This window comes from Tauraco erythrolophus, chromosome 1 (genome assembly GCF_009769465.1).
Source record: "Tauraco erythrolophus isolate bTauEry1 chromosome 1, bTauEry1.pri, whole genome shotgun sequence".
NCBI lineage: Eukaryota > Metazoa > Chordata > Aves > Musophagiformes > Musophagidae > Tauraco > Tauraco erythrolophus.
The window spans coordinates 43806613-43828148 of NC_141465.1; the positions used below are offsets into that span (position 1 = coordinate 43806613).

The following is a 21536-nucleotide window of genomic DNA, read 5'->3' on the forward strand; positions in this document are numbered from 1 at the left end:
TTTTGTTTGGGTTTTTTTTGTTTTGTTGTTTTTTTGGGTTTTTTTGGTTTTTTTTCTGCTAGGCATTATTGGCTTAGGCATTTTGAAAAAAACCCTACATAATAAATGAAAACCAGATGCTTAATTGAAAATAGGAGTGAAGAAGAATCATCAAGAGATCCACATTTCCAAGAACTGTGAACAATTCTGAGCACAAAGCTTAAAAAAAAGCCAAAAAAATAACCCCAAACAAACTAAAAAGTTCCCAGTTTGAACTCAGAGTGAGAACATGGGAAATACTTATCTACAAACTTCTGGATCTTTTTATTCAAGCAATTAACATGATTAAGTACAGTTTTCCCCATCTGATTTAATTAGCTGTAATCATACTGAACTATTGTAAGTTAGGCATCAAAGAGGTATAACGCATCTTTTCAAATACGTGTACAATTATTGTGAAAATGAGTGTAATAGTAGCATTCACTAACCCAAGGCAATTACAATTATGAGAAGTGCTTGTTTGGTAAAAGGTCACAATGTGATGTCTCGCATTTGTCTGAAATAGTCTTGTCACTGCACAAGCTCTAACAATGAAAGCGTATTTTTAACAACCATGATTTAGTAATTTAACTTTAGAGCAAAATCCATGTGCTTCTGAATATTTTAACAGTGAAAATTTAAAATATATTCTCTTGAAAGGAATGTCGGATTAAATTTTTAAAGTGTGTTTTATTTTTGTAATTAGGAGTTTATATCTTCACTTATAGGCAAATTGCTGAATAAAGTATGCCAGTTTTATGAAACAGCAATGCTATGACCATGATAATTCCTTAATGCTATGTGAACTGCTAAGAATTTTTTTAATGACCCTTTCAAAATTACATTAATCTTCAAGTTTCTCCGCACTGTCTCCTGATTAATTCACTTGCATTTTGCTGGAGGCTACTTGCATAGAGCCTTTGCCTTCAGCCGAAAGGCGGGGAGGCTGCTTTCCGTACAGTTCACATCACATCAATCAAGCACCAGTGCTCTTCCTCCATCCAGCCTCTGTGTGTTAGTGACCTGTTTCCGAAGCCAGGAATCTTTGCCAGAAACCAGTTTTCTAGTTTGCATTGTAACACGCTACAGCTGTAGAGGATGTAACGTAATTAGTCACTTTAACATTTGCTGCCAGCAAGTTGTCAAACAGCATTGGAGGAGAGAGGAAGGGGAATAGTATAGAAACTGAGAGAAATCTTAAAGTAGATTATTATGAAGATAATTATTTTTTTTTAAGCATCGTGCTCCTCAAGAAGCAAATGGAATGAAAACGGAAACTAAGCTGGCTCCTATTTGAAAAACATGCAGAAAATGACAATGCATAAAGTTCCTGGTTCACATAATGAATTAACCACAATAAGCCTACCAAATTCATTCAATATGCAAAGCCTATTTGTGGAAAAAAAAAAAAGATCTAATGATAAAATGATATCAAATCAATGAAGCATCCTTACTAGAGTAAATAATGGTTATTTTTAATAGGTTTTACCAACTCTGTAGTAAACTGCAAACTTCTTTGGACATGATTTCATAGCTTAGGCTTTTCCCCTTTTGATTTATGAATAAAAAGCCAAATAATATGCATAATTTAAAGATGTCCTTACAAGCTGCTAGTAAAAAGTGCTGCAATATACATACGTACTGAAAAAGTATGGTTTCTCTCTTGTTGACTACACATACAGGTGAAATACAGCACAGAGTGCTGGTTTAAACAAAGCATAGTATACCAGCACACAGTACAGATATATACAGATATATATACAGATATCTAGGCAACCTGATGTAGTGGAGGATTTCTCTGCCCATGGCAGGGGGGTCGGAACTAGATGATCTTTAAGGTCCCTTCTGACCCTAACCATTCTATGATTCTATGATCTATGTTTACTAAAATAAAACCAAAACGTAGACTATTTGTCATTAAACTAATATATGTGTCTAGCTAATTTTCTCTATGATCAAAATATTTATTGATTCACAAACACATTGTAACTAGTAATAGCTTTCTACTTCCTTCTGTACTTTCCTGTAAGTAAAAATAAAATCAGGAAAAGTATTCAATCTTCTTATAAAAATAATTGGCAATGACATCTGAATGCTTTATTATCTCCACAAAAATAAATAATTTTTTTTTTTTTCCCCACGGGATCTATTCTTCTATTCTTCTGAGTAAGAATCTATAATCTCTCTTTTCTCTAAAAAAGAGACTCACTTCATGCATGACTTATAAAACTGTTGTATTTTGAAATTATTCATCTTGCTTAGACACTCAGGACAAGCAGCGATTAGTGTCAATGCACTTCTTATTCATAAATATGAATGGCAAGTATTATAGGGCCACATATGTGAAAGCAAGTTTGCGAGCAATACAGGAACATAAGAACAAAGCTACATCAAATAAGTTATTTATTCAACTTCTTTATGTGATATTCAAACATCTGGTCTCATCTGGAACTGCTGGAAGTGGAGCTGTTCAAAACTTTATTTATTCGAGTTAAAAGCAGTTGCAGTTGTTCTATATTTGCAAATTTTCCTTAGTCATATTTACTTTACTGAACTCAGTATTCACAAGAATTCACATTAAGCTTACATGCTTGTTCACTAATTCAAGTTAAGAAATAGTTGAAGATGTGATTCTCCCGTCTTCATCAGGTAATTCGTCTGAGCACAAATGAATCTTCTCCAAAGAAATTTTAGATACAACAAATATTATCAGATTGGCCTCTTTAAGTAGCCAGGTTATGCTCTTGAATGTGAGGTTGCCATTCTTCTGTTGCTCAGAGATGAAAGACAAAGCTGCCACTCAAGAGTTTTGCCTTTTCTTCTCGTGGGGGAAAAAAATAAGTCAAAATCTCCTGTCTAATAATGTTATTTCTAACCCTGAAATGTCAAAGCTTATCATAGTGCTGCTTATCAGTATTAAAACTTTGAATTTATTTTCATAACAGAGAGAAATGCCAAATGTAAATGTAAAGTAAGTCACAGCAAGTAACCAACAGAAGAGCAAACAAAGGAGCACAAAATCCTAATATACTTCCTGTTCCACGCAATACCCATGTTCCATATTAGTGTTGAAATTTGTAGCAATGACAGTGCTGGAGAATATCATCTGCATGTGCACAAATGTGTGTCCCAGGTTACAATATAAGATGTGCCCTAAAGTATGTATTCTATCACCATCTCCATGAGCTGTTGAGACCAGGTGGGGCAATGTTTTCCTTACCTCCTCCTCCCAGACTATCTTCTGTTAATGGGCCCATCAACGCCTTGCCGCATGACTCATGGATAACTCCCTCCAGGAGCCATCTCTGTTTAATGGGCAATCAAGGACCTGGACGCCAGACTCACGGAACAACATCAGCGCCATGTGAGACGCTCCAGCCAGGAGGGGAGGGGGCGCCCCGGGACTGCGCCCGCACTTGGGAAAGCGGTGGCGGCGGCCGCTCGGTCGGTCGGGCTCTCGCCGTCACGGGGGAGACAGACGGGCACTGCTCGCTGCTGGTTGCCTGGCTGGAACAGAGCAGCCACCCGAGGCCGGCTGCGTGCCTTCCTCTCGGACCCGGGGGGCCTGGGTCGGTCGGCATTGACCCTGCAGAGGAGCAGCTTTTCTTCCCCGCCGGGTTCCCGGAGAAGGCCGGGCCCACCCGCGGCACCGCCGGCCCGTCGGATGCGGCCCGCGCCCTTCTGCGGGATCGCTGCTTCCGCGGAGCCACGGCTGCCGGTCCCGAAGGCCTGCAGCCACCAATTTGATGGGACTGCTGCCAGCACCCTGACCAGCAGGGTGTCAGGTCGTATTCAGACTCTGTCAGTGTTGGTTTTTTTGTGGGTTTTTTTTGTTGTTTTTTTTTTTTTTTGTGTACTATTGCATTTTTTTCCCCTTCTCTTTAATTTTCCTAGTAAAGAACTGTTATTCCTACTCCCATATCTTTGCCCCATAATTTCAAAATTCTAGTAATTCAGAGGGAGGGGGGTTTACATTTTCCATCTCAAGGGAGGCTCCTGCCTTCCTTAGCAGACCCCTGTCTTTTCAAACCGAGACAATGTGTTCTTGGGGTACATGACAAACTTGGTACGAAAACCATAGATGCTTTCATCTGCTTAGTAATACTCATGTGATTATATAATGGAAAGAATTCATGAATCTTTAATGTAGACAACTACCCTTACCTGATATACAGCAAGCCTTCGGAGAGTTGTATTTTTAGTATTTCTTGTATTTTACTGCTAGATAATTAAAAAACAGACATATATTTCAAGACCAAAATATACTATCTGGATTTCAGGTACTCTGTTGCCTGAGTGTAAAGCCCTGGTGTTTTTTTTGAAAAAAGATTCTAATTGAGGGGAGAACATGAAGAAGAGTTTAGAAAAAAAAACAAAACAAACCCAATATTTATAGTACCAATGTTGAGAACATCCTTTCCCTGGAGCAGTGGGGCGGCAAAGACCCGAAATCGTAATAAGGAAATATGTGAGCACACACATCAGCTACTAAATCAGACATTTTAAGAGAAGGATGTCACAAGGGGGTCACTGGCAGGTTCTGAAAGATGGTTAAGTATGAGTTCTAAAACTTATGTGGCTTTCTATCGTTGGCCACAGATTTTAAAATGTAATCGCTAGGAACACTCATAGGAACTGCCCTTCACAACGGTAAGCAGGAATCTATGAAGATTTATTCCACTGCATAATATATATAAACACACAGATATGTAGATATATGTATATGTATGTATGTATGTTCAAAAATACATTTGCAAAGGAAGTTTGCTGCAACTCAAATAACCCATTTTCTGAACAACTGAGGATCAGAGAGGTTTCTGAGCACCGGAAGTGCTCTGGATTAAGTCCCAAACAAGGGATACTCTAAACTTCTGACCTTGTGACAGACACAGAGCTCGTTATTAAAATATGACTTTTCTTTCCAAAGAAGATTATAGAAGTAGGGTTGTGATACCTGACACAAGGCTCCTTCAATACATATCTCTCTACAAATTTTCCTATGTGTCACCATCCCTTTGAAATAAACATGCCCCTAAAGTGTAAGATTTCTTTTAGAAGAAGAAAAAGAACACTTTCTCTCTTGCAATTCTGAAATAGCATATGATATGAATCAGAAGTAAACAGAGCAACAAAAGCAGTCACTCCTCCAACTGCCTGAAATCATAAATGCTGAAAGTATTATGTGCTCTGATTCATCACAATGAATTTCACCAAGAATCTGAAAAAAGGTCATTCAAATATTAAACATGATACTATTGCACTGAAGACAGTCTCAACCAAAAGCACACTGTATCTCTATTCTATAATCCTAAAATGGCATCTCAGCTGCCAAATGGCTCTGACGTCCCCACTTGCTGTTTAACTAATGAAACTTAGTTTCTTATGAAAGAAATGAAACTTAGTTTTCTTCTCTACTGCCTAAACTACAGCTAAATATTATGAGACTGTCAGTGGTTAATAAACCCGACAGGAGCAACTTAGGCATTTAAATCTAGGTGACGTGGACAGTGGCATGGAGTGCACCCTCAGCAAGTTCGCCGATGACACCAAGCTGTGTGGTGCCGTCGACACGCTGGAAGGGAGGGATGCCATCCAGAGGGACCTCGACAGGCTGGAGAGGTGGGCCCGTGTCAACCTCATGAAGTTCAACCAGGCCAAATGCAAGGTCCTACATCTGGGTGGTGGCAATCCCAGGCACAAATACAGACTGGGTGGAGAATGGATCGAGAGCAGCCCTGAGGAGAAGGACTTGGGAGTACTGGTGGACGAGAAGCTCAATATGAGCCGGCAATGTGCTCTTGCGGCCCAGAAGGCCAACCGCATCCTGGGCTGCATCAAGAGGAGCGTGGCCAGCAGGTCAAGGGAGGTGATTCTCCCCCTCTACTTTTCCCTCGTGAGACCTCACCTGGAGTACTGCATCCAGTTCTGGAGCCCCCAACATAAGAAGGACATGGACCAGTTGGAGAGGGTCCAGAGGAGGGCCACGAAGATGATAAGAGAGCTGGAGCACCTTTCCTATGAAGACAGGCTGAAAGAGTTGGGGCTGTTCAGCCTGGAGAAGAGGAGGCTCCGGGGTGACCTTATAGCGGTCTTCCAGTACCTCAAGGGGGCCTACAAGAAAGATGGGGAGAGGCTGTTCAGGAGGGCCTGTTGTGATAGGACAAGGGGTAATGGTTTTAAAATAGAGGGAGGTAGATTCAGATTGGATATTAGGAAAAAATTTTTTACCATGAGAGTTGTAGAACACTGGAACAGGTTGCCCAGAGAGGTGGTGGATTCTCCATCCCTGGAGACGTTCAAAGCCAGGTTGGACGAGGCCCTGAGCAACCTGATCTAGTTGGAGATATCCCTGTTTGTTGCAGGGGGGTTGGACTAGATGACCTTTGAAGGTCCCTTCCAGCCCTAACCATTCTATGATTCTATGATTCTATGATTTGTAACTGAGAGCTAGAAATTCACAGGCTGAGATGCAACTTGCTCCCCCCAGGGCCACGAGGGTAAGTCTCTAGAGAAGCCATCTCTAAGATGGTTCAGTCCACTCAAAGTGACCACCGGTCACCCTGTATAAACAGGAATTAAATATGCTCTGGGCTAAGGAAACTTGTTGCAAGTTTTACAGGATTACAACATTCGAAATCGTACATGGTGTAATAGGTGTCTGCTGGCAGGAGCTGTACCCGTGGCATCTGGCCTGAGTCCCACAGCTCCTTCTGCCTCGGGGACCACAGGCTGCACACATGCACGTGAAAATGTCAGCTGCCTTTCCAGCTTTGAGCAGGTCTACCTGAAGACATTGGCCACACAGACCTGAAGTGTCCTGTTGACAAGGCTGGATTGTCAGTTCCTGTCTTACACAGAACACTGATTTCTGATCACGGTCATACTGTATTAAACTTTTAAAAGATTAAACAGATGAGTTTGAGTAGTTTTAACTTGATGAGACATTCTTCAGATCATTATGTCCTCATCGAAAAGCCAGGGAGCATTATACTGTCATTCACTCATCAACAGGTTGGGATGGAAACAATAGCAAATGTCTTGAATACAATTCCTTGATTGCCTTCAAATCTGCTTCCGTATACTACACACAGATCACGTTCATTTAATCAGCTAATTAGATGCCAGTAACCTTTGATCTTTGCTACGGATTATAAATTATTAAAACTATATTTGCTAGTGAAATCTGTCTTTAATACAGCTCTTTGGAATGATTCAGAATATCTAAAAGAAGAGCATGATGTTTTTATCAAGTTTACCGTGGAGACTGAATTTCTACAGTTGTAACGCTACTATGTCCTATATTAAATCTCGACTGATAACCATTGCCATGGTAACCAAAAAGCTTCAGGGAGCTTATAAGAGTTTTCATATGAGAATTTCATAATAACTTTATACTTTTCCTTTTTTTCCAAAAAGACTATCAGCTCTAAGCAAACAGATTTTTTTATACGTGTGTATGTATTCATATATAGATTAAAATATGAAAGTGTCTTGTAAAATTAATTATGTCCATGTGTTTATTGCTAAAGTAGGCAGTTAGGTAAATTCCTCTTTGTAAGAAACCTAGATTTTGTAATAAATTTAGAAAATTGATTCTCTCATTTAGTCCAATGGGAAGGTATTTATAATTAGCTCAAAGCTATCTCAGCATTGGTCACAGGCATAATACATATATTATACAGTGATATTTGACTTAAATGGTTGTGCTGTTTGTCAGTAATTATATCAGCAGATGATTGGGTTTTTTTAGGTTATCAAAAATTATTTAGTCACGCAATACCAAACCAAATGGGATGAAGATGCATGTCGTTGCTGCAAACACTTAGATTCCCATCACTTTGGAGCTTAACATGACTCTAGTTGGGAAGAAGAAAACTTCAATAATTTGATGTAAAGTTGGCTAGCTCTATGAATCATGAAATTCATTATTTAACATTTCCTACTGGAGCAATCTCAGACTCTCAGCTATGATAAATGAAGGAATAGTCTGGTTCCAGACTGTATTTAACTTCAGAAAATGTGTAAGCCATAGATATATTTCCAAAAAATCTTTCCACTGCATGGAAAGTTGTTCTAATGTATATTCTATACTTCACAAAGTAAATCTTCTTTTTAAAAATCAGCAAAATAACATATTTATGTAGAAAATATAAAAGTGAGTATTTTAGCTAAAAACTACCTTGCATTTGTTATCTATCGTGCTTACAGCTGTAATAATACACCTCCTGTATAGCATGTGGAGTACATTGTATGCATTATATTTATACTCCATACAATATTCTCTGTATTTACAACTATACATTCCTAAGTGTGATATACTGTTTCAAAATTGTAAGTATGAAGGCATAATAATGTATATTAAAGATCAAATGAATATAGTAAAAATTTCAGTGTCGTACAGTGGTTATAGATTATCTAATGAAATACCCATAAAATGCATTGTTATTATGCATAGGTAAACAAACAGAACCAAAGCAAATATGGAACTCCCCTTTAATGACCAATCAATATTTGAAGTGCTTGAACAGAATTTAAAAAAAAAAATTCCTCTCATATTTTCAGTTCTTTCTTGTTTAATTTCTTGTTAAGTGAAGTAAAGAAAAATAGTTCTTCAAGGATTTCCACAGCCATGATGCAAAAGTGGTAGTTTAGAATAACATCCAATACTCTATCAATATTTTAGATGTGTATTGAATCAGAAAGATATCTGAACTCTGTGCAAGCACCCCAGCAGTAATTTCTATATATACTATAATTTAGAGTGTGCAGATGAGTACAGACATTTTACTTTCTTTTTCCTAAAGTCAATACTGTCAGTCAACAGTGTTTAAAGAGTTGATACAGGGAAAAATTATTTAGCTGCTCTGTTCCTGTACTTCAAGTTCTTCATATAGGTTAAAAATAAGAGCTATTTCAATGACATGTTTTTGATGACTTTTTAGATCAACAGTTGAACACTCATGCTCTAAAGTGGTACAGTAAAAAGCATAATGAAATGCTGAAGTATTACAAAATTATGACTCATTTAAAGACTAATAAGCTGAAATCGCACCATCATGCATGGCAACCATATCTAGAGATTTCCTCTATTTTGCTTATAAAAACCTGTTGCTGTGTAGCGTTAGGAGTCTAATATAAATGGGTTCCTTGCATATTCATTAACTATCATATATGCAAGTGGAAATGAGAAGCATTTAAAAATATGACCACCTATCATTTTCTATTAGAAACCCACAGAAATTTCCCTCCAAAGAAGACATGGACGATTAACTGGTTCTTGGCCTCATGACCCCCCAGTAAAAATATCCCAGCTATCAAATCATGATTGCCAATGAAACGTCGGTCCACCTCAGAACACAGTTTTCCAGACAAGACATACAGAATAATTTTTTCTAAACTTGCCCCCTCCATGCATCTCCTGTGCATGCGACAGTGCAAAAAGCCTCAGGGCTTAATATGGGTACTCAATCAAGACGTCAGTGTTTAGGCTCAATTTTTAGGTGTAGGAACACCTGAATTAGCTGCTCAAATCAGCTGTAGTCTGACAGAACTGTCAGTGCAAAGCCCAAAGTCAGTAAGGTACCTTCTTCTCAACTCCTCTTCTACACAGAAATGAAACATAGCCCTGAAGGTTTGTTCTTTCTCAGGTCATTCAGATGATAGGTCCACAAACAGGCTGACTCAGAAAGGCAGACAAATGAAAGACGAGAGAAAACAAAAGCAAATAGAAACCTAGCTTTCTTTGATTTGAGGAGATGTTACTAATACACAGTCAAACAAGTAAGCTAATTTTTTTTCCAGAAATGGCTGGACCTCAATAGAGTATTAAAAGCTGTATTTTAAAAGCAATAGAATTTACCAGAGTATAGGTTCTTAAGTCAACATATGTTTATCATGTGCCGAAAAGCAAAACATTCCTGAGTGGCCCAACAGACTCTTACTACGTTTGTGTAGTGTTGCTATTTGTAAGTTCTCTGCTAATTAGCTAATGATTCTGAAGTACTTTTAAGTGTTACGAAAGAGTCAATTACCACTATAGTTATATTATTATTATTATTATTATTATTATTATTATTATTATTATTATTATTATTATTATTGTTGTTGTTGTTGTTGTTGTTGTTGTTGTTATTATGAATCACTTAAAGTACAAATGTATACATCTTTTTCTTTGTTTAAAATTATTTACTGGTTTGATTTTCAGGTTTAGATTTGCAATAGGAAAATGACAGGAAGTTGAAGTCCCTCTGAAAACTGGTGAATGCAGTTCTGTTCTGAAAACAAACCTAGTGATGTTTTTCCCAGTATGTTTGTTTAACTAGATTGTTGTAATAGACATATTTAAAGGGGAATGATATCATTCTCTACCATGTCCTGTACAAAGCTGAAATTACTACTATATCAGATAGCATATTATTTTTATCTTTAATTTATTCTATTTTTAGCACTAAAACCAGTAAATGATAAAACTTGTTTTTGCTGTATGGCTTTTCAATTTTCAGACTTTTTTCAAACTGGTTGTACTCATGAGCATTGCCCTTTAGAGTTCAAATGAACATCATTAATAGTAGAAACATCAATCTTATATTTAGATTTTCATAAAGGTTATCATTCCGCATTTCATGTTGCTTAGAAGAAGCATGCTGCTTTTGAAAAGCATAAAAAAAAAAAAGAAAACATGGTGATAGTCATAATCATGGTAATCTGTACTTTTTGTTTTACAATTCATTATTGAAAGAGTTTTTCTATTATGGTCACAGTAATTGGTGATCACACAGTTTTGTTAGCACATCGTACACCTTGTTCTGGATATCCTGTAGCAGATTTTCTGTGTATCATCTGCTACGGTGGTTAAACTGGGATTTTTCCTTCTTTCTACTAGACTCTCCAGAACATATGTAAAATAAAACTGACTCAAACAGTAGGAAAAGCACAAGATTTTCCTACTGTTTGAGCCAGTTTGATCTTAATCCCTTAAATTGTTCATCAAATCTACAGAGAAAAAAGTACAAAGCTAGTTTTTCCGTGCTGGGGGACTGCTGGTACGTTAACCAGCCATCAGTCTCTCAGGATGAGCATTTGCAGCAATGTTGCTTCCACTTCCTTCTTGGTCCTTTCATAATTTCTGGTCTTCCCATCCTGATGCCCAAGTAATGCTCCTTTCCCAGAGTCAAAGAATTTACTCTAAAAGACTCAGAAATGTACTTCAAAATAACAACTAACTGCTCCGCAATCCTCTCTGAGTTTGGAAAGCTGGATATAAAATCTTCCTTAGAGGGGGTCACTCACTATATGAACAGTTTATTATTCTCCTTCCAGACAAAAGTAAAACTGTACATAACACACCAACAGCTTCTCTACCTTTTGTACACTTTGAAGCCATACTTAAGCTCCATCCAGAAGCAAGAAACATGGACAGTTACAAAAATTATGAAATGTTCAAATGTTGACTTTCAACATCTATATGAAATATGTATTATATTTAACTAATGCTTTAATGCAGGATTGCAATTTGTACCAAAGAAGAGCATCTAACAATAATCTTTCTTACTGGACAAATATTATAGGTGAAAATGTTTTATTAGAGAATACATATGCCATTTCCTGTTTCCTCCTCACATGGCCAAATCAATCCCACCAAATAAAAGTCTTATCTGAAAGTCTGGGCGAATTGCTAAAATGATATTTTTTCCCATGTAGTTTCTAATTAAGTAGAACTGATGCTCTGTGGAACAGCTATTTTAAAGCATCACATGTTCTTGCATGAAATGAACCACATAACCCACTTCTGCGTTTTATCTTTTAAGTTGCCAGTGGCCACTAAAAATTTTATAATATAACCACGATCATTGTACAGCTGTGGTTTACATTGAAGAAAAGTACATTAGAAATCTACCTAATTAAATACTTTTGTTTATTAAAATGATTTCTTTTTCAATAACAGAATAGCATTGCTTAGTTGCTCTAAAATTAATTGACATTTCAGTTAGATATCATTTGGAATGATTTGACACAATGAGATAAGAGCTGAAACTAATAATTTAGAAGTAAAAGGTAAAGACTTTTATACAGCAACATTGCTGCATTTTCTGTGTTCAAAAACAATACCGAAAATAGAATATATAGCTAGGATATATCTGAAATCTCCTATGACAAATTCATATTTTTTTTCTTACAGTTTACATTGACAGGAGCTTGTGTCTTGAACCCCATATTCTGTTTACTAAAAGCCTACATAACTTATCTGTTGATATCTACTAGATGCAACTGTCTCCCAAGTCAAAAACTCAATAAACCATCTGAAGTATTTTCAGAGTGCAGCATTCAGCCCGTGGAAGTTTTGTAGAAAATAAAGAGCAATTTCTGCATTGTATTTCTAGCTCTATTTCTTAGCTATGCAAAGGAGCTCTAATAGATTTCGTACAGCTTTTGCTATTTACTTGGTTTGGAGCTATTGATACCAACTGTGAATTAATAGAGCCAGGAGACATAGGATAGCTGCTTGTACAGTTCATCACAAGGCAGATAGTTCAACTGTACCAGTATCCCGTTGGTTGCTCATCAATGGTGGCTATTCTTAAGTAAATGTAACTTTGCAAGACCAGGAGAAAACTAGCAGAAGAAATTCTATGCAATGTTTTTACTGATAAAAGGAATAATGTCTGCCTGTGTGACAGATATAATGGCAATATTACTTTTATCTGCCTTTTGTGTCTGAACTCATGATTTTTTTATTCAGGATCTTGCAAAACGCTGCTTATTGTTGTTTTGATTACATACCTTAAGCAAATTTAGTGAATTCCAGCCTTTGAGTAATTGAAGACCGATATGAAAAACCCCTTGATTTTACAATGGACAAATTTATGAATAAAAGTCTCAGCAATACTGTGCTGGACAAGATTATGTTGGCAATCTGATAGTTTTTACTCACTGTGAATTAGTGAAAAGAAGGGAAACAGTAAATCAGACTGTCTCCATCGTCACGAAACCTAATGCAGAATAAGCTGCACCACTCTCGAATGGTGGAAAGATTAAAGATGAACAATAAGCAAGCAGTCAAACACAGTGGCATGGCAGAAAAATGTGTACAGTAGCAAAGTGCTTTAAAAGGCTAGCTGGAAATAGAAGAACAAAATCTTAGCAGTGCCTACGGTTTCTGCTTACATTCCTAGCTGAGCTTCTAAATGACCTCAGACTTTTCTTCCTGACCTGTGTAGTTCACTGAGCAGTGTGTAACATGAGTAAACCAGGTATGAGCATCCATTCTTTCATGGAACAGTAAAAAACATTATGATATTTTCAAAGAATGAACAATGATTGTAAAAATAAGTATCTGATATTCCAGAGCAGGAATATTTCTGTGCTCTTCTCAGCTTTCTTAAAGGAGGTCGATTTTCACAGGATGATCAACACAGAGAAGACACATTTTAAAAGCTTGCTGAGAGATAAATCCTGCCTTTCTGTCTGCGTTGACTTTTGAGTGTATTTGCCATGTAGAAAAATCTAAATGAAAGTACTGTGCACAATTTTTTTTTGAAGGTGGTAGTATAAACCCACAAACACAAATAAACAAGTTTGCTTGAGACCGTTCCTTTAATAACATATTTATGATTCTTTGTTTTTGAAGGAGTCCTGCAACTGATTTATCTTACTCACTCACATAAAGGGTGCTCATTTATGCCATAATTTTAAAGATTCAAATATACTTCACAAATGTGGGCTGAGTTTAAGCATCCAATTTTAATTGACATGTGGCCCTGTCATACTTGGACTGTTACAATCTGTATTCAGACCTACAGCATACATGATGTGCAGGTGACAAATCAGAGAAGGCGCAAGTCACAATTTTATTCATCTAATGTGAAACATTTTTAAGAACTTGTTCATGATAATCCATTGGAACTTTGTACTACCCTACTTTCTTTTTTCTTCTCATCTCTATGCCAACAATAAAAGGAATGAGCCTGCCTAGAACTATTATTATAATTGCAACAGAAAAATCCTTCCAGTATTATGGTACATTGGAACTACAGCAGCAAGTAATCAGCCTGTGTGCACATGTCTGTTTACATTTATGCATATGTTACTTTGCTCCATGGACTTAAGATTTATTTTGCTTTTTATAAAAAACAAAACATAATTCTACTTTCATTTTCATGTATGAATTCACATCAGTATAACAAGTTATTACAGAAACCATGCAATAGAATTTTATAAATGCTATCAGTTCTCTCTAGCCGTTTTTTTCCCTCTGTAGCCTGTTCCTACAATCCTCTTCAGATGAACTCCTGCGATCCCCTTCAGATGAGGGGAACAGAGTGACTAATTTCAAAAGTGTAAGTGATAAACAAAGGATGTCAGACTCACAGCTCTCTGATCCTGTTATGGCTAAACAATAAAATTTTATGTTAGCAATTGATGGTGGTAGTATGGCAAAAGTTTACCATATAATAAGCTTATTTGGATAGTAAATTATTTTGACAGTAGTTTGTCTAGATAAAACTGTGCTGTAAGGCTCCCCAGCTCTTGTACCATAAAACAACCTTCAGCGCGCGTTGCAGGACAGAATCTTTGGATAAACTGCTCTAAAGAATGCGTATAAAATACATCCTTTTCAAGTTATGTTACTACATCATTAATAAAATCCCACAGTCATGTTGCACTGTAATCAACTTTGCTATGATGTGCTGCTATTAAAGAAAATTATTATGCCTGCTTTCTTTGTTTCATCCTTGAAGTCAATTACACCATCAGGATACTTAGGTGCAGATCATAGTTCATCACAGCTTTCCATTCAGATTAAAGTAGTGGCAAGACCTGAATGTGGCCAGAATGGAAATCTGTGGGAAAAAAAATGTAACTTACGTAGGGTTTCTCTATTACAGCTAACAAAGTTGTTATCAAGAAGTGTCACATTACACACACAACAGGTGATTTTTTGGTTATTGGTTTCTAGAGTGTTTCAAAATCATTTTACTCAGAATTTAAAGGGCCTGCACAGAGAGAAGCAGGAGAGGCAGACAAGAACTGCGGAGAGAGGAAATCAAAGACTGAGAGGTCTCCTCCTGAGTCTGTAGAACCTGCTAAGCCCTGCTGAAGTACTGCTGGGGATATAAAAGGAAAATTGTCAGATGGGGAGAGACAGAGAAGCTGTCCTACACAGCAAAGACGATGTACTTCATTTCTAACCGGTATAATACTTATTTGGCCAGTATTAACTCTTACAGAGGAATAATGCGTGCAAAGTCGTGGGGACACAAAGAGTATATGAAAATGTAAAAAAAGGTTTCTTTTTAAACAAGAATATTTTACAAAGTAAAATCCATCTACTGCTGCCAGATGGTGGCATTCATCTTGCAGATCTCTACCTCACCACAGTTTGTTAAACTCTGGAGAAAGAAAATGCAGTGGAAACTTCCTGTTGCAATGGGCTGACTGAAATCAGAAGAACTGGTGTTCTCTGTTTTCGCAGATGCTGGAAGTTGAAGAAAATCTCCATCTGTACGTTTCCAAAAGAATCAAGCTTAAATGACATATATTTTCAGAATGTAGGCATACACTATGGGATTGCCAGCACCAGATAGGTGGTTCTGCACCATATGTTATCTTCTAAAAGTAGGCAAAATAGAAAGGCGAGTTACTCAACATCATGCATTGACACCTAGGGCCAAAGTGGCATTTAAATTACAGTCCATGTCGCAGTATGAAACTAGAAAAATCAGAGAGTATATGCTGAAAACAGCAGTCTAATGAAAAATGCTGAAAACAGCAGTGTCCAGTAAAGGTGCTTCATCAAGTATTAATGGAAACAATGAGATAATGAGCATGCAGGATCAATGACTGTCCACATGTTAGTTTATGTGTGAATCCTCACTGAAGAAAGATGAGTACAGATACAGTGCTGTAGTGTCTCTTTGTAATGGCAATAAACTAGTTTTAGATGTGAAATAGATTACACCACTAAAAGCTATTCAAGAAAAATAAAATAATCAAGCATAGTATCAAGATATATGCAATATTCAGTGAAATTAAAAAAAAAAACAAAAAACATGCTACAACATTTTTTCCTCACAGAGAACACAAAATACTGGTTTATATGATTTTTAAAAACAAATAAATAAATTAATGAAGCTGAGATGCCCTGAATTCTGCATTTTGCAAGTAAACAAATAAATTCTCTCCTCAACGAAATTACTCAATTACATTTGGATAACATATGAACTTTTTGGATAACATATGAACTTAGGGACAAAAGTAATGACTCTTTGTTTCCACTTACACAACAACTCACGTTATGTATGTTTGAAACTCTCTGATGACATAAATAAGCATATGTGTTATACGAGCACACAGTGTGAAGTAAGATATAGCATATGAAGTTGACATGTGCATTACTTTCTCTTTGTAATGGCAACATGAAATAAATACACAATCATGATTAGTGTATAAACAAATGTCCCAGACTCAGTAAATTGATTTTTAATGTCAAATGTCTTCATTTTCCTCTCTGATGGTGTCACTGAAGGGCAGAATTTAAATGAATCTCCCTTCCTTTCACATACCTTAGATTTTTTTTCACTTAATCTAAGCAAAAGATTTTCTCAATTTACAAGTAGAGTTCTACTAATAACTGCTTTATGGGTTTCGCTTTTAATTCATGAGCAATTCAACCCATAAAATGAAGGAGATGGAGATGCTATGCAGCCCAATATTCATAGTAGTCATAAAGAAAGTAGGAGGATGAGAATGATTCCAGGCACCACGACTGGAACATCTGGTGTGGGCTGGAGCATATCAAGATCCCAAACCCTGTCATGTTAATAACTGGACATGAACTGTAACAGTGACTCTGTGTCTGAGAGATAGTGAGACAGTTTAAATTGAATAGTCAGTTTAAATTGATAGTCAGTTTAAATTGAAGGAAGGTTTTTTTTGGGAAATTGCTATTGACAACTACTTTAGTGTTTATTGTAGATCTAGATTGACAACTAGAAAATATTTTTAATTTTTTAGGAATGCCTAAATGACATTTAATAGCTTAAAAACAATTGGGAGGAGTGCAGTCATTGTTATTATATTGAACAATATGTATTTTTTTTTTCAGTAGCCAGTATTTATACATGAATAAGTAATTAAAAAAAGATTCTACTAGGCAGCATTTTTTAAGAATTGTTTGTTCACATACATATTGCTTTTAAAGGCTTGATTTATGTAGATTTCAAACTACTGATACATAATTTTAAATCAAGCTCTACTTTAATAGCATTTTTTCTTTAAATATAATGTAAAACTATTGAATGTATTTGCAATCCACGTACACTGAAAACAGATGTTAAACCTTCCCTCAAAAGACATTATACACTCAAGTGAATAAATAGCTTTTTTATGAACTGTTTGGACATTCATCAGTTATTTTAAAATTACTTAAATGTATGTTCAAAATTTCCTAATGGTTTTATTTTAAAGACTGATTTCTAAATGTCAGAACTGATGAATTTATATATTCTGTCTAAATGTAGAGTTATACTTTATTATTCAATAACATAATGAATTTCCTGCTGAATGGAAAGTAAACTAACTTATGCAAGAATAATGTACTAATGCAACATGAAAGTGATGAGAGACATCAGTTGTTTTACTCTGTTTATAATCAGCTTCAAGGCTTCAGATTTTCATACTACTACTTCACCATTCTCACTTGTTTTCTACTTAAAATATTCCTTGAAACAGACACATCAGGGCATGCATCTCAGGATGAAAAGAAGTGTGAAAATTGAAATAAAAGCTTCACATTGGTGTTTTAAAAAACAGCAAATCTTTTCAGGAGACTTAATCAATATTAAGAATGATATGGAAATTATAACACCTTGACTGGGAGTAATGGATTGATGACTACCGGAGGATAAAAAGGAAATTTCTCTTTCAGATTGAGCTGTAGATATGGAATACACTCAGATGCAGCAAATAAGAACATTGATTTACATTTGCTTGGATGAACTAATGGAAATTCTGACCAAGGCACTGATATTGCCATCTTCTATTTGACAATACAACTTTACATGTTTCGAGAAGGCTTGGAAAAAGGCAAATAAAAATGATTGCATGTTCAGAGCCAAAAATTAACTGCAAAATCTTTGTACCTATATAATTAAATGAGAAAGTTTCATTTTGTTAGACTAATTGCTGAAAAACTCAACTGTATTTTACCATCTTCCAAAGGCTGAAATTACCACATGCTTTATAATCTCTAGAGAATAGATATCCAGTTTTCACAATAAACAAACAAGCTTCTCTGTTCCTATAGTGTTCGTAACAAATCAATCCCTATAAAAATTTGCAAGAACACTTGCCACTCTGTTTCTCTGAGGCAAGGAAATAAGATATCAAGTAAAGGCTTAAGGAACAACAACAACAACAAAACAAAAATACCCACAAGCTTTTGAAGATTATTATGGCTAAAAGATTTAAGCAAAGATAATTCATACTTCAGTACAGTTAGTTTATAGCATAACATCTTAATTTCACCAAAATGCTGTAGTTCATTTAATAAAACTTAGAAGAGTTGAATGTAAAGACTGGCAAGCCAATGTAACAAGAAAGCTGATGAATGAAGCTGGCATAGTACATATCTTCAGTTATTAGATCCTTTCAACCTTTTAATTTGTGTGTGAACAAATGTCTTGATTTGGACTAAAAAGAATTAAATTAGAAAGAACAGAAGACAATTCTTTACAAAAATTATGTCACAATCAATTAAACCAAATCAAGACTGTCTACTTTAATCATGGAGCCCTTTTTTTGGACCTGACCAAAATAAAGGTAGTAGAACAGAGAAAAAGTGAAAGCTACAGAAAATCAAGCTAAAAAGAAAACACAAAGTAGATGTACAAGATAACTGATTTTTGAGTTTAATAAAATAAGATTTTAATCCTAATACAGATTTTACTGCCAAAAACCTGACTGATTCATTAGATGTTCACACTGCAAGTGTTTATTTGTTTCATTTCTAGCCATGATGGAGGTGCTTGGAAGCATCTGCACACAACAATGAAAAGCCACAGTCTGATGGGATAGATTGCACTGCACCTTTAGGTAAAGATTATACTATTATACATATACACACATACTGCAAATATTACACTGTCACAATGCTACAATGATTAAGAGGATAGAGATCTCATTTGCACATATTCCAGATTTGTCCAGTACAATCAAATATTCCTCTGTTGTATTGTCCTACACTGCAACATACCAAAATAGCATGAAATTAACTGGCAACAAGAAAGCATCACCACTTGGATGATTTCCAACCTATAGCTTTCAACGTGTTGCACTCAGTGTTTACCAGAGGTGAATATTCACCAGACAGTATTGTTCTTTGTCCTGTCTTGTATACAATATGTGGATTTTATATGACAATTGCATTACCTGGAAAAACATATTTTGCACACAAAAAACCTGTTTATGTTGAAACACAGTAGCCTTCTTTCAGCCTGCATTCATTACTACCAGGACACAGTATTGCTAAACATTCCTCTATTTTAATGGAACACCTTCCTTTTGTAAGATGTCCAGCATGAAAAATCTAAGAGCTACCAGAAAAGGTGGAGACTGCATTTGCACATTGATGCTGTGCCAGCCTTCAAGAAAATTAAAAGGGGATGGCAATACACATTCCCGCTTGAAAAAGACATTGAGTCAACCTAAAGTCACAAAGAATAATTGAGAGACCCAGTCATGTGAAACTATAATAAAATTAAAACACTGAAAAAAAACCTTCCTCTACCTTCTCAGGTTGAAAGACAATTGCAAGAACAATAGCTAGGAGCAAACAAAATTATTTTGTCTAAAGCTCAAATTGTGTAAGAAAGTTTTCTGAAAAATTTCAGGAAAATCAAGATTAAGAACAAGATCAAGAATATTTTCATCACAATTAGAGCTGGATTTAAGTAGGCAGTAATTTTATAGCATCGAATACCATTTATATGCAATTTGGTACCAAACACTTTTTGACAGAGTATATATCATCATTTCTAAAAGAAACAAGTAATATGAGAATTCTGAAGTTTAATTAATTAGATTTTCACCAAAATAAAAAGATTTTCTACCTTGTGTTTGGATGCAGTATTTTCGTTCCATTTTCTTAATCAAGTATTCTCCCTGGAGCTGCAGGAATAATAGTGCAGTGTGTTCTTTTTTTTTTGATTTCTTACTTAAAATATTTTTAACATACACGTCTTGATGACTTGTTAGAAACACGATTCATTATTTCCTTAGACTGGTACTGGGATTAGAATGATATAGCTACCATCAGATATAACTAACTGTAGAGCCTGTACATAATATCAGGTCATTCTATCATGCTCTCACAAACATAGTTATAGCTAAAAAAAATATCTTGCATAAATAGTGTGAGGTGCCCACGCCACCTCAGGCTGTGTCCAGCAAGACCAAATTTCTGCTTTGGCAGGGTGGTGAGATCAGTATGTGCTACAGTTCTCAACCATTTAATCTCTCTTGCTGATTCATGTAGAGGAAGAAATTTTGCATCTGTTTAGAACTTTTAATTGCAGTTGTGCAGTTTAGGAAGTATTGCAAAAGAAATACGAAATTAAAATATAAATACAAATAAATATTTTTAAAATAAAAATACAAAATACGAATTAAAATATAAATTAAAAGCAAAAAACAAACAATATCTTTTAAGTGGAACAACCAGAGCATTCATAAATTCAAATCGTCTAAATAATAGTCCTTTAAGAAAGATTTTAGTTGCTCGTTGGTTGGTTTGGGTTTTTTCCCTCCTTTAATTTAGCAAGTATTGACAAACAGTCACACTCCTTATTTATAATTAGATTGATTTCTCCTGTTCAATAGTTGGATTTTGGACTCTTCTCTTGGAGTTAAGTTTATATATTTATACTTTTAAAACCTATCTCATTTTTTTTGCAGATGAAATAATGCAGTTCAAATAAGACACTGCCTGGACATAAGAATTTTCCTGAGAATTCTCTCAGACCAATTTCTCATGAGCAGAACCGTAAGTCAGTACATTTAAGCATGTTTCAGTACTATATGTTTTGAAATCTCTTATCTCAGGACAGAGAAGTCTAAAGTGACATGAAAATAAGATTGTTGCTCAATAATATCTGGAACGTGTCTGTTTATTTTCCTCAGGACTCTGATCCTAGGACATGAAATTTAAAGGTGCTCACCCCTAGCTAACCACGACAAAATAAATAGCAACAGAATATTTTTGCCAATCTCGTGCTTTTAGTCTTTGAAAATAAAATTGTTTATACATAATATGAAAGTCATGGAAAACCAAACCAAAGTATTTATCTGCTCAGAGTTGTAAAGGAAAGGCATAAATGAAAGACAGAACTGAATATAAGAAGAACAGCATATAGTAACTTATATGGATTTAATTTCTCCACTTTTTTAGGAAGTATAAGTTTTATACTTATTGAACATCTGCTGTCCACAAACACTAAAATGAATCTTTTTCAATGCACCTG

At 35.7% G+C, this 21536-nt stretch overlaps 1 protein-coding gene across 1 annotated transcript in view; it reads right to left on the bottom strand.

Moving 5' to 3' along the window:
• IL1RAPL1 (interleukin 1 receptor accessory protein like 1) overlaps positions 1–21536 on the bottom strand; it is a 375876-nt gene that overhangs the window by 199240 nt on the left and 155100 nt on the right. The window contains 1 exon segment of the mRNA XM_086615469.1: positions 6571–6578. Coding sequence (XP_086471595.1) covers positions 6571–6578 — 8 coding nt within the window.